The 14,570-nt window shown below is 41.8% G+C and overlaps 1 protein-coding gene across 1 annotated transcript in view; it reads left to right on the top strand.

Annotated features, from left to right (window-relative positions):
- The window catches only part of GPR139 (G protein-coupled receptor 139), a 40,674-nt gene extending 26,974 nt beyond the window's left edge, over nucleotides 1–13,700 (top strand). The window contains exon 2 of the mRNA XM_035022389.1: nucleotides 12,359–13,700. Coding sequence (XP_034878280.1) covers nucleotides 12,359–13,293 — 935 coding nt within the window. The 3' untranslated portion in view covers nucleotides 13,294–13,700. The remainder of the gene's footprint in view (nucleotides 1–12,358) is intronic.
- Nucleotides 13,701–14,570: the final 870 nt, after the last annotated feature.

Genomic DNA, 14,570 nt, shown 5'->3' with positions numbered 1-14,570 from the left:
TGTCGTGTGAGGATTCCATTTAATGCATGTAAAACTTCTAACAAGTGAGCCGCACATGGTAGATGCTTGATTAAGGGAACTGTTACTAATAAATGTGCTCAGCTCTAATATAACCTATGTGATATATTTTATTTTAGATATTATAATATTAGGTGATATTTGATATTACAGACCTGAAAACTGCTTCATGGATATGAAAGAAGGGGTTCAGGACTTGACACACAGTAGGCACTCATGTCTGTCAGGGGCCCTGAGAAAATGGTGGTGGGTCTTCCTCTCTCATGCCTCTTTGCCTTTGCACATGCAGCTCCCTCTCCCTGGAGAGCCCTTCCTTGTCTTGCATGCCTCTTAAACCACCACTCACCTTCACTAGATGTGAGCTATGATACTATCTTTGTTATTATTGCTTTACTGGTAGCGGGCTCATTTTGCAGATCTGGAAACTGAGACCCTGAGAAAGGAAGTGGCTTTTCCATGGGCACACAGGGGTCTATGTCAGAACCTGAGGGAAGCCTGAGGCATCTCCTAACAAAACTGGGATGCCTAGGTCACCATTTTCCCCAGTCTTATTAAGATATAATTGACCTACGTGGCTATGTAAATTTAAGGAGTGGAGCATAAGGGTTTGGCTTACATATATTATGAAATCATAGCCACAATAAGCTTACTTAGCATCCATCACCTTAAACAGAATAAGAAAAGAAAGCAAAAAAAAAAAAAAAAGGATTTTTTTTTTTTTTCCCCCTTGTGATGAGAACTTTTAGGCTCTAGTCTACATTAACAACTTTCACATGTATATCAGACAGCAGTGTTAGGGACACTTTCATTGACAGAGTATGAATAAGTCACAGGTCTTTTCTAGAGCCAGTTCTCCCATCCTCCAGAATAGACTGGGAGAATCCCCTGCCTAGACTTGCCCATGCTTCTTCCTCCACGTCATCAGGCCTTTGCCTAGTTCAGTTCATCACCTTCGCAGGACTGGTCATCACACTCACACATACTAACCAGGGCCACTTTCTGTGTGCTCTGCCTGTGCCAGGCTCTGTGCTAAAAGCTTTATGCATGTGACCTCTTCTGATCCCCCAACAACCCTCCAAACCAGACACCACTCTTACCCCTACTTTACTGAGGAGGAAGCTGAAGCTCCTGGTGTTACTTGCCCAAGAGTGCCAGCTAGAAAGGAGCAGATGTGGGTGCTAACCCAGCTCCTCCATACTCCAAAATACACGCCTGTGATTTAAAGGTGCTTGTCCTTTCCGGTAACTCTTGTGCCATACGTTTGTTAGACAGCTCAAGCCGTGCCCCCATCTGTCTCTGTGACAAACCCTAGAGCTCAGAAAACACAGCTACATCCATCACTTGGTATGAAACTTGACCCAGGATGGTACCACTGAGTGCTTTCAAAATACTTTTTCAACTTACCAGCTGTGCCATCTTGAGCAGGTGACTAACCATCTCTTTATCAGTTTCCTCGTTTGTAAAATGGAGACCACAGCCTACATTCTCCTTACACTGTTATCCCCTTATAGTTTTCTTTAAATCAACTCATTTTTTAATAAACTGAACTTATTTTATAAGCAAGTTTTTATCACTACCCTAAATAACATTCCTCTAATACCGTTTAAACTAAACACATAACTTTTAAAGTAAAACTATTCATCAGTGAATCACAAAAAATCACCTCCTCTCTACAGAGCCACCAGGCTTACAGTAGGTGCTCAATGCATGGCAGTCATAAGAAAATGAACTTTGGCACTAAGAAGTATGGTTTGGAAACTTTTTTGAGTCTATTGGCCAACTTGAGATTTAGCAGTTGTCATGGTTACCCAATGACACTGCTCTTGGTCAAAAAGGCAAAAGTAATTTTTCAGTCAAGAGTAGGACAACCAATTGGCCCAGATGAATGTGATGACCAGCCAGATACATGAACTCACTTTTCCAGACTGCCTTGAGTCAGACTGCCCTGGCAACCATCTTAGCTCTTGCTGACTATTCATCTGCAATGGGCAGCCTTACTAGGTCTCAACTCATTCTGGTCTACAATGGAAACCACTGCTTTGTTAGGTTCTGGGAAAACCAGTAAGACTGCACCCACATATGGGGTACCTGGGTGGCTCAGTTGGTTAGGCAGCTGGCTCTTGATTTGGGCTCAGGTTATGATCTCAGGGTCGTCAATAGAGCCCCACATCGGGCTCCGTGCTTACACTGCTCAGTACAGAGTCTGCTTGAGATTCTCTCTCTCTTCTTCTGCCCCTCCCCCTGCTCACATCACTCTCTCTTTCTCTCTCTCTCAAAAATAGATAAATCTTAAAAAAAAAAAGACTGCACCACATATCCAGGGCCTGAGACCCTCGAGGCAAATCCACAGCATGTGTTCCACCATGGCAGGTATCACTAATCCATGCCAGCACTGCTAAGCCCAGGCACGGCTTTAGAATCCTTTTCAATAGGGCACACAACAGCCACTACCAATCGATTGAAGCTGAACCGTGTTTTCCCATTCCTAACTCAGGCTGTGCAATCACGCTTTGCATGAGACCCTAGAAAGAGAGGAAATACTGCCCCCAGCTTTGAAAAGAATCCACTCCAGTGCTAAAGGTAGTGACAAAGAGGGGTCTCCACAAGAAAAATAACAAGAGAAGAACGTGACAGTAAAGCTACAAAGAAAATTAAAGAGCTATAAAAATAAAAACTAAAATTTTAAAAGAACAAAGGCTATTTCAGAGAAAGCAAGAGACAACAGAGTCATCCTGTAATAATGGCTCTTAAGGGCCTTAGGTAACGGCCAACGTCCTTCTCCACCAAGCCAAGAAACAAAGTGAGGGAGGGGGTAGCGGATGGAATAGAGCTGCAGCTGGAGGGATTAGGCAATGAAGGATTTCAGATAGGGTGACAGGGTTGTTTAGTGCCTGAAACGATCCATGGAGGGAAACTAGAATCTTCTCTGGGATTCCTGGAGAGCTCAGATTCTGATTCATCTCTGCTTCCAACACAGGGTCTTAGCCTCTAGATCAGTAACTGCTGAATTGAGCTGGCCAGGTGTAATAAGTAACAATAGGTAAAACTGAGTGCTCACTATGTGTCAAAAACTATGCTAAGCATTTCACACACATTATTTCTATATATCTTTATAACAACCCATGAGGGTATATTTATTATGATGCCCATTTCAGATGCAGGAATTGAGGCTCAGAGAGATTAACCACTACACTTCCCAACCTCTTCCAACTAGGATAGGTTCTTACGTATCTGGATATTTTGGGTGAGGTTCAGCCTGCAAAGGACAAAAAGGGGGGGGGGGATTTTCAGAGCCCTCCCGGGAATCTGGAAGGGACTGCCTATCCCATGGTGTGGGGAGACAATACCCGGCCTCCACCTTAGTAGTCCACAGTCAGTTTTGTGCCCCTGATAACCAAATGCAGGAAAGACATTCGCATTCCCAAGCTTCTGCCCTGGGGCAAGTGGAACAATGAGGAAACAAGGATGGCCACTGGCCTGCTAGTAGTTATCCCCTTATAGTTTTATATATATATATAACCCCACTATGGTTCCTGAGGTTGGAACCACAAGGTGGGAAAGCTGCCCTCAGGGAAATCCTTCCCTGCTCCCCTCCTAGGAGCCCTCAGGGCAGAACCTCCTGAAGACCTTCTAGTACCATCCACAAAGGCCAAAAACACTGAACATCAATTCTTGTCAGCACCATGCTTTATTTCCTCTTCCTCTGCCCCCTGAGATCCAGAATGGGACAGGTAACAGTGAGGAAGATAACAACTTCCAAGAGGCAATGTCCATCACACAAATCAGTCTGCACTCACTCCCGTGGTGGTCTAAACAAGGGCAGTGCTGACTTCTTGCCTGGAAGGCTTAAACATTGCTTCTCCTAGAAATCTGTCCTTTGGGCACCTCCAAGGAACCGCTAAAATAACACCACTGGAATTGCTTACCATGTTAGGGGTCCTTGTACTTCTATAGGGCATGAGGGCTGACTCTTCTAGCTCAAAAGACAGGCAACGGTAAGAAGGAGAGATGCATTTAAGTTACCCGGGATGGTGGCTGAATGGGGTGAAATTCACAAGAACATAGTTTAGGATGCAGAGAAAGAGTATTTGCAGAAGGGAACCTCAGGAATTTAATCAGCCCAGATAAGACATTCTCTGTCCTTTTCCGAAGACCTTCATGAACCGAGCAACTGTGGTGTCAAGGCCTGCTCCTGTTCACATAACTGCCATTACAAGCAAAAAGTTCTTCTTGGTATCTAACCTAAATCCTTCTGTAGCTTCAACTTGAGTTCTTTTCCTTTTTGCAAATTTTCTTAGCTACCTTTAGGAAAAAGAGGGAGAGAGGGAGGAAGAGAGAAAAAATGTATTTTCGTTTAAACCAGCATTTCTACTTTTGAGAATTTATTCCACAGGAACATAAAAAGATGCTTAAGTTCTGTAGTGGCTAAAAAATAAGATAAAATACATAATGTCCAGCCATTGGTGAATACTGCATGAATATTATTGAGATAGGAGAAAAAATTCATGATTTATTTCTAATTGAAAAAAAAATCAACTTGCACAACAGTTTTATTGTATGATCTCATTGTGTGGCAGTAACCATTATTACTAATTATAATTTATAATAACTACAGTCACTTTGGGGGTTCCATTGAGCTGGACATCAAAGATGGCTCACTCACATGAGTGACTGATGTTGGATTTGGCTATGAGATCACCTAGGGCTTTCAACCAGGGTCCTGCACATGGCCTTTCTGATGTGGGAGAGCTAGGTTCTTGTCTCACGGAGTCGGAAGACTGAATCTCGCAGACAACAGAGAGTGAGTAAAGCAATAGAAGTTTATTAAGTGAAAATAAAGAAAAAGCTCTCAAGAGTGAGAGGGGTCCCAACAGGTTTGCCAACAAGGGCCTTTAGGGTTGGTCTTTTATAGAAAGCTAACCGGGGAATTTAAATCCTTTTAACATTTCTACTGATATTACCATTGAGCAAGGACTAGTGATAACACCCTCAACGGCTTACTTCCTTTTCAGGGTCTGGTTATTCTTTGTTGGTCACAGGTGATTATCTTAAAGACACCCACCCCACATGACCCACCCCACACGCCTAGGGCAGGGTGGTCCTCCACCCCACACACCTAGGACAGGGTGGTCTGATTTGTCCCCTTATCTATGGTTTCCCCACACCTCCACATTTTGGGGATTTCTGTGAGCCTGATCACATAGCCCCCTACCTATCTCTCCCTACCTAGTCTTACTCATTTCCATGTGACTTAGGCTTCTCATAGCTGGGGTTCCAAGATGGAACATCCCAAAAGCACATATTCAGAAGGCCCACTTATGACCTGGTCATATAGGGTCACTCCTGCCATAGTCTATTGGTCAGAAGTAAATCACAGGACCAGCTCCAATTCAAGGGGAGGAGACTACCCAAAGGCATGAATACTCAGAGGTGTGTTCATTAAAGGGCCATCTATGAGACTAGATACTATAGTATCTTTGGAAAATGAGATTTGGGCAGACTTTTACTTTCTGATGTGTAATGTAGTAGTTAAATATAGAAAACCCAGGAGGCAAAAAGCCTGGTTTACTGTCCTGGCTCACCACTTGTTTGCTGTGTGACCTCAAACAACTTACTTAACCTCTCTGAGCCTCAATGCTCTCAAATCAGTTCCAACATCATAGGTGGTTATGAAGATTAAATGAGGTACTGTGTATAAGATACTTAGAAGTAAATGCTCAATAAAAGTGAGCTAATAATAATATAATTACATGCTGATATGTTTTAATTTTTATAAGTGTTTTACTTTTGTAATTGAAAAAAATAATTTTTTTTTTAAGATGTTATGTATTTATTTGAGAGAGAGAGACAGAGATAGCGAGAGAGAGCATGGGGCGGGGGCAGAGGGAGAGGGAGAAGCAGGCTCCCCAATGAACAGGGAGCCCAATGTGGGGCTGGATCTCAGGACGCCAGGATCATGACCTGAGCTGAAGGCAAATGCTTAACCAACTGAGCCACCCAGGCGCCCCCCAAAAAACTAATTTTCAAAGACCAAAAAAAAAAGGAATATAGCAGAACTAAGAGAGATAAACTCAGAACTCTCAGTCAGTGCTCTGTTCCAGCTACTTCTTCCAAGGAACTTGCAGGGACCTTGTAGTCCTCACAGACATAGAAAGTAATTCTGGAAAACCTTGAGCCTTTCACTCTGTACAGTAAATAGTTCAGTGGTAGGGTCTGACAGCCAAACCTGTGTTGTTCTTTCAGCCACTCCCCAAATCCTCTCAAGTTTGAGCATAGTAAGCTGCAAATTACAGGAAATTAATTCCCCCAAGAATATAACCAAGAAGCTTTGCAATCACAAAACATGGGCTTTCTATTACCCAGGAGCTTAAACCTGTCCAGCGACACCATTGACAGAAAGGATTTGCTTTTTAGAAGCACTGACATTTTGATTGTGAAGTTCACTGGGGCTTGAGTTTCCACAACAGAGACTTGGGCCAGTTAGTTTGAGAGAAAAGCTGAGAAAAAGAATTTCAGACGATGATGACTTAGGTTTCTTTGGTTTTTTTTCACCCATTATAAATACACACAGACCCTGTCAACACCACTCCTTTTCTTTGGGGGAAAATGCGCCTGGGTGGAAATGAAGGGATTTTTTGATATAGGTAATTACAGCAAATGTCAAACCTAACTCTACCTTCTCATTTCTTTTTCAGAAAATCAATACACAGGCATCGTTCCATTCCCCTCTAGGTCTGTGTGGCTCCACACACATGTTCTCTCATCCCAAGGATCTCCTAAGTGTGCCTGATGTTGCCTTGGGGGCAAATCTAACTGTACAAAAGAAATGGGTTAGTTTAGTGTCTGCAGGTTAGTTTCTCAAGAGAGGCAATTACTAGAAACTTAAGAAAATGTCAAATATGAATACAGCAATTTAGTTTGGAGATGATGACTTGCCTGACTTAAAGCATTAATTAGATGGGGCTGAAATATTTTTAAAGAGTTTGGATATGGAGAATTTTTAGCACCACACTTCAAATAGCATTCAACCAGGAAGTAAGAGACAGTGGTGAAGAGTCATTCCCTGAAGAATATATCCAGCATTTATCCATTCCTGCCTCCTTACAGGCTGGCGGGTACAGCAGGGACATGAGGGAGAAATGACAGTACTTTTCTAAGTCAGAGGCAACCAAGGAAACAGGAATCACTTTCCTCCAGCTGAGAAGTCTTTCCTATGACCAAAAATAAACAACGCAGAACTTGATATACCATAACGTCAGACAGAACTACAGTCACCTTCTGGCTCCCCAACTTACTCAGTATGTGGCTTTGGGCAAATTACCAAAAATCTAATCCTCAGTTTCCTCATCTATCAAATGGGGATGATAATAGGACTGATAAGAAGCCTTTTTTCTGTTCCACGAATACCATGCTTACTCCCACCTCAGGGCCCCCACTGCCTAGAATTCTTTTCCCACAGATCTCTCCGTGGCAGATCCCTTCTTCTCATCCTTAATTGAACTCAAATGTCACTTTCCAATCTAAAAAATAATCTCCCATCAATTTGTCTCATCCCTGGGTTTTATTCTGGATAGTATCGCTGTCTGAAATTCTCTTGTACATTTTTATATTTGCTTATTGTCTGTCTCTCCCACCGCACAATAAGCCCCATGATAAAAGGGAACTTGTACATTTTGTTTATCCTTGCGTCTCCAGCACATCATACAGTGCCTGGCACATAGTAAATGCTCTGTTAACATTTGCTGAATGAGTGGACCCTCAGTCAAGAGCTAGTATTCACTGAGAACTTACCACATGCCAGGCATTGTTCTAACCACTTTATAAAAATTATCTCACTTGATTCTCAACACAACCCTCTGAGGCAGACATTCTTATTAACCCATTTTATAAAGAAGAAAACTGAAGTGCAGACAGATCGAATAAATCTGCCCAAAGCCAAAAAGCCAGGAAGTAGTAGAACTAGGATGAAACCCCAGCAGCCCAGCACCAGACTCCACACACTTAATCCTGAGTCCTGATGCTTTTAGCTTTGATGGGTAAGCATCACACCTGAAATATTTCACAGCTTCTTTTTATGAAGCTCTGTGTATGATTAGATCAAAGTAGCCAGACTTTTGACCCACACCTTCTTCCAAATCCTTTACCCTTCATTCTGTATGTGTTCACCAGTCCCTCTTGTATCACTATGTGTGTTCTCATTTATCTCTTTAATACTTAGCTACTTGTGTGTTTTTCTATACTTTGAGTGGAGATTCTAAATGAGTGTAATACCAATTTGTTTCTACATGGGCACACAGAAGGTAAATGCTAAATACTTTTTGAAAAGATTTCTAAATGAATAAAACATTTTGGAATACTTTTCAACAGAACATAGCAAGACTGTTTAATAAAAGAGAGCTATAAATGCAAAAGTATAGAGAGAGCAAGTAGAAAATCAATATAAGCACTCCTTAGAAACCCAACTCTTCATGCTTTCCTCACTTCAGGGCCTTTGCATATGCTGTTTCCCTTGCCTGAAACACACTTTTTACTCCCACCCTTTTTATCTATTTACTTTCTACCGGTTCTCCAAATTTCACCTTGAACATCATTTCCTCAACAAACCTTTTATTGACCACTAATAGCACTTACAGCTTTCAATTATACATTTTCTGCTGTGGCTCTTCAGTTGACATTTTTCTTGCCTAAAAGATTCTAAGCTCCATGAAGGCAAGACCATTCATGTATATTTTGTTCAACATCCCCTCCCAGAGCATAGCTCATAGTCAATGCATAAAAACAATGCTGAATGCATGAATAAACTTTTGAAATTTCAAGTTTACAAATACAAAGAACTTGCTTTAATGAGATGTCTTTTCTTAAGAGTGACTTAAAGTAGAATTCACTCGTTATTTTTCTCTTTTGCATACAGTGTAATATACCTGCATGGTACCCCCACCCCTACTTGAATTATCAATATTGTAGAGTGGTTTAGAGCATGGGTGTTGGTCCTGGGTTTGCATCCTGGCTAATTAATATAATCAGTACCTTAAATCTTCACCACTTCAAAATGTTATTTCAAAGTGCCTTGAACAAGAGCAAGAATAGCACAGACGTAAAACAAAAACAAAAAAACTGACAGTAGCAAATACTGAGAGGATATGGAGCAACTGGAATCTCATACTCTGCTGTTGGGAGTGTGAATTAGTAAAACCACTTTACAGAGCAATTCAGCTGAATCTGGTAAAGATAAAGATGCACATACTCTAGAACATAATAAATATACTTCTACATACATACTACCCAAGAGAAACTCTCACATATAAATACTTTTCATGGAGAGTCCTATCAAGTTGTTAACTACAGCAGTTTTTAATAGCAAAACCTTGGAACCAATCTAAATGTACACTGTTTCATACACACACACACACACACATCTACCCAATATGTGTATATATACATATAGACATATATATATGTGTATATGTGTCTATATAATAAGCGTGTATATAGAAATATATAGAGACGTGTGTATATGTATAGATATATCTCTATGTATGTATATATGAAGATAAATTATAGTAAGTTTATACAACGGAATGCTATAAAGTCGTTAAACTGAGTGAATGAGAGCTACGTGTATCAACAAAATAGGTCTCAAAAACATAATGCTGAGTGGAAAAAGCAGGATGTAGAATGGACGGTTCACTATAAAGTAAGGGTATGTAAATGGGGCCCTGAAGATTACAGCACAGTGGTTGCCTCTAGGGAAAGAAAGAAGAAGGGAGGGGAAAGAATGGGCTTGGGGCAATTTCAAAGAGGACTTCAGTTGTGTACTGTCAGTTCTTTTTAAAAAAAAAAATAGATAAAACGTTCCTCATCAAATTTTTAAAATTTTACAACAAAGGACACTATTAAGAGAGTGAAAAGGGGCACCTGGGTGGCTCAGATGGTTAAGCGTCTGCCTTCGGCTCAGGTCATGATCCCAGGGTCCTGGGATCGAGTCCCGCATCGGGCTCCTGGCTCAGCGGGGAGCCTGCTTCTCCCTCTGACCCTCTCCCCTCTCATGCTGTTTCTCTCTCGCTCGCTCTCTAAAAAATAAATAAATAAAATCTTTTAAAAAAAAAGAGAGAGTGAAAAGATGGCACCCGTGTGCCTCAGTTGGTTAAGCATCTGACTCTTGATTTTGTCATGATCTCAGGGTCATGAGATCAAGCCCTGCATCAGGCTCTGCCCTGGAGCCTGCTTAAGATTCTCTCTCTCCCTCTCCCTCTGCCCTCCCTACACCCCCTCAACCCCGCTCATGCTCTCTCTCTCAAAAAATTAAGTTAAATTAAAAAATAACTGAAGCAAATATGGCAAAATGTTAAAATTTATTTAATCCAAGTGATGAGTGGTCCCAGGATGTGTATGTTACAGTACAATTTTATAAATGAACTAGTGTATAATATTTTTTTTTTTTGTATAGTATTTTAAAAGGTGAGATTGAGAAAGGGAGATCCAGATGCCAGCTCTGTCACTGGACTTCAGAAAAGGGATATAAATTCTCTGAGAATTTTGCAAAATAGGATTAACAGTGTTGACTGTGAAAATGAATGAAATTAAATGTGAAGAATCACTTCTAGATATTACCCATCAGAATATCATTTTAGAATGAGTCCCTAATGGGGCGCCTGGGTGGCTCAGTCCTTAAGCGTCTGCCTTTGGCTCAGGTCATGATCCCAGGCTCCTGGAATCGAGCCCCACATCGGGCTCCCTGCTCGGCGGGAAGCCTGCTTCTCCCTCTCCCACTCCCCCTGCTTGTGTTCCCTCTCTCACTATGTCTGTCTCTGTCAAATAAATAAATAAAATCTTAAAAAAAAAAAAAAAAAGAATGAGTCCCTAAAGACTTTCCAGATGTGTCTAATTCAGAGAGACATTTGTTTTTAAAATTGATCAGAAATTATATGCATGCATTTTCAGGGGCGCTTGGCTGGCTCAGTCTGAAGAGTGTGTGACTCTTGAACACAGAGTCATGAGTTCAAGCCACACACTGGGTATACAGATTATTTAAATAAATAAAAACTTAAAAAAAAAAGAAATTATATGCATACATTGTCAAAACAAATTGGCCAAAAAAATAACTGCTACTGTTTATTCAAAAACTATATACATGCATTATATAGACATGTATAAAGACAAACTATTTATTACTGTGATGGCCCTGTGGGAGGGGTACTTGGGGGATTGGACAACAAGAAGGGAAATTAACTTCTCTCTATTATTTTTAATAATGCACCATATTGTGGACTACAACTCTTCCTCGATTTATGATGGGGTTACATCCTGATAAACCCATCATAAGTTGAAAATGCATTTAATACACCTAACCTACCGAACATCATAGTTTAGCCTAGCCTACCTTAAACATGCTCAGAACACTTATATTAGCCTACAGTTGGGAAAAATCATCTAACACAAAACCTATTTTATAATAAAGTGTTGAGTGTCTCATGTAATTTATTGAATGCTGTACTGAAAGTGAAAAACAGGATGGTCATACAGGTACAGATAGCTGTAAGTTGTGTCAGTTTTAAGTGCTCGTGATCACGTGATTGACTGGGAGCTCTGGCTTGCTGCTGTTGCCCAGCATAACAAGACAGTATCGTAACGCATATCGCCAGCCTGGGAAAAGATCCAAATTAAAAATCCCAAGTACAGTTTCTACTGAATGCCTATAGCTTTTGTACCATAGTAAAATCAGAAAATCGTAAGTCGAACCATCATAAATCAGGGACCATCTGCACCTACTCTAAAATAAATAGAATTTATCTTTAAACTAATCTGAAGGTCATGATCTTCTCCACGCCTTCAATACTAAATCTATGTAAAAAGGAAAGGTCCTAAAATCCAGGTTGCAAAAAGGTTCTTAAGAGGTCAGTCTCCTTCCTGAACACATGAAGAAGGGAAAGCCATCCCACCCCGTATTTTCCTGCATGCACTTGGACAAAAGAAAGAGCACAGGATTTGGGATTAGGGGATCTAGGTTTGGTTCCTGTCACCAGCACTTACTAAGTGTGTGACTCTGAGTTCCTTAAGCCCTCTGTGCCCGTTTCATTTCTGAAGTTAGGACAATGGCAGCACCACCTCCAATGATTGTGTGAGGAATAAATAAACTACAATATGAGCATAGAATTTTGTCAAAATAGTATCCAGATGTCTGTATGAGACACAATTTGTAGTGCAGAGATTGTTCCTCAAAAGCATTGGTTCGGTCCCTTTGGCTGCCATGAGAGTGCCCATGAATGTATGCCTATGGCCCCATAGTAGCCAATAAAGTCATCTCATTTCAGAGATAAACCAGATTCTCTTCTCTCCACAGCAAATATCCTGACAGTGATCATCCTCTCTCAGCTGGTAGCTAGAAGACAGAAGTCCTCCTACAACTATCTCTTGGCACTTGCTGCTGCTGATATCTTGGTCCTCTTTTTCATTGTGTTTGTGGACTTCCTATTGGAAGATTTCATCTTGAACATGCAGTTGCCTCAGGTGGCCAATAAGATCATAGAAGTGCTGGAATTCTCATCCATCCACACCTCCATTTGGATTACTGTTCCATTAACCATTGACCGTTATATAGCCGTCTGCCACCCACTCAAGTACCACACGGTCTCCTACCCAGCCCGCACCAGGAAAGTCATTGTAAGTGTTTACATCACCTGCTTCCTGACCAGCATCCCCTACTACTGGTGGCCCAACATCTGGACTGAAGACTACATCAGCACCTCCATGCATCATGTCCTTATCTGGATTCACTGCTTCACTGTGTACTTGGTGCCCTGCTCTATCTTCTTCATCTTGAACTCAATCATTGTGTACAAGCTCAGGAGGAAAAGCAATTTTCGCCTGCGTGGCTACTCTACAGGGAAAACCACTGCCATCTTGTTCACCATTACCTCCATCTTTGCCACACTCTGGGCCCCCCGCATCATCATGATTCTCTACCACCTCTATGGGGCGCCCATCCAAAACCGCTGGCTGGTGCACATCATGTCCGACATTTCCAACATGCTGGCCCTCCTGAACACAGCCATCAACTTCTTCCTCTACTGCTTCATCAGCAAGAGGTTCCGCACAATGGCGGCTGCCACACTCAAGGCCTTCTTCAAGTGCCAGAAGCAACCTGTACAGTTTTACACCAACCATAACTTTTCCATAACAAGTAGCCCCTGGATCTCGCCGGCCAACTCACACTGTATCAAGATGCTGGTCTACCAGTATGACAAAAATGGAAAACCTATAAAAGTATCCCCATGACCCCATAGGCTTGGCACCTAGTGCCTCTGTCTAATCTATTTCCAGATGGGAGGGTAGCCCACTTAAGAGTGCTAACCTGATTTCCTGTCTCCATGGACCGAGCAACTCTCAGACTGGTAGATGAGAAAAGATGGAAGAGAAGAAAGAAAAGCATCAATCTTGTTTTCATTTATGCATTCATTTTCACAATGTCACTTGACAGCAAAAGTTCCTACCAGTTTGAAGATACCTTTGAAGGTTGTGTCTTCATCCTGTGGCCAGTGAGGACACATAATAAACAGTCTACGACTTTGCCTTGGCATCATCTACAGTGGAACCACTATTGGGAACCACTCATTTATGTGACGCACCAAGCCACAGTAGCAGGTAGCTGATTCCACACTCTTCTTCCAAGAGCTGAGGTCAACCATCGCTTCCCTGTGCCATCCCCAGCAGCTAACAATGCTGACCAATTTGGGATTTTTCCAAGGTGCCCTTTGTCTTAGAGAAGGTTGTGGTCTTGAAGTGGCCCTGGAACCCTGAACTACAGAATGACACTGTGGGGACAAGGGAGTATTAATCCCATCCAAACTCTGGCCAGAGCTTCTTTGGAAAGGCTCCAAATCAACGTAACTACGACCCTCAGACCTGGGTCTAAAATGCAGTCTTTCTATTCACCATTATGTATAGATTTTATCTATCTCCTCCAAAATAAAGACCCCGCCTGGTGCGTGGGGGGAAAGGAGGATCTCTTGAGCCCAGAAAAACAAAAAAATAAGCCCACTCTTGCCATTGTTCCGATCCATCCCTGTGTCAGCTGTGTATGATCCCTTTAATCAGAAGAGCTTTCTTATTGCGGTACCACTCAAGCTTCCTGGAGAAGCGCTTTACGTGTAGAGTTGCCAACCCTGCCTCCTTGCTTGCTGAAGCCCTCACCAAATTGTTTTATTTGAAGTGACTTCCAAACAGGATTTAATTTTTAAGGGTCAGGAACTGTAGCTCTCCAGGTGTGAAGGGAGGCATTCTCCGTTCTGCCCCACAGTCTAGCTGGCATTGCTATTCAGCCACAAAGGCAGATACAATTGACATGGAAAGGTGCCCATGTTGTTTGCTTGTCTGCCCTTTGATGCATATGGCTCAAAAGGGTGGTTCCAGCTTTCAGTGAAGCTATTTAATCCAGATCTTTTGCAAAATGATAAAATATGAATCTATTTATTTGTTCTCCCTTTGCCTATCCAAGGCAAGAACAGCTCTACAATGTAATTAATAGGGGCTTCCCTGGGATTTACCACTCATGT

This window comes from Mirounga leonina, unplaced genomic scaffold (assembly GCF_011800145.1).
Source record: "Mirounga leonina isolate KUSES-001 unplaced genomic scaffold, KU_Mleo_1.0 Mir_175, whole genome shotgun sequence".
Lineage (NCBI taxonomy): Eukaryota > Metazoa > Chordata > Mammalia > Carnivora > Phocidae > Mirounga > Mirounga leonina.
The sequence above is the reverse complement of the archived record's forward strand: the minus strand, read 5'-3'. Positions and strand labels throughout refer to the sequence as shown.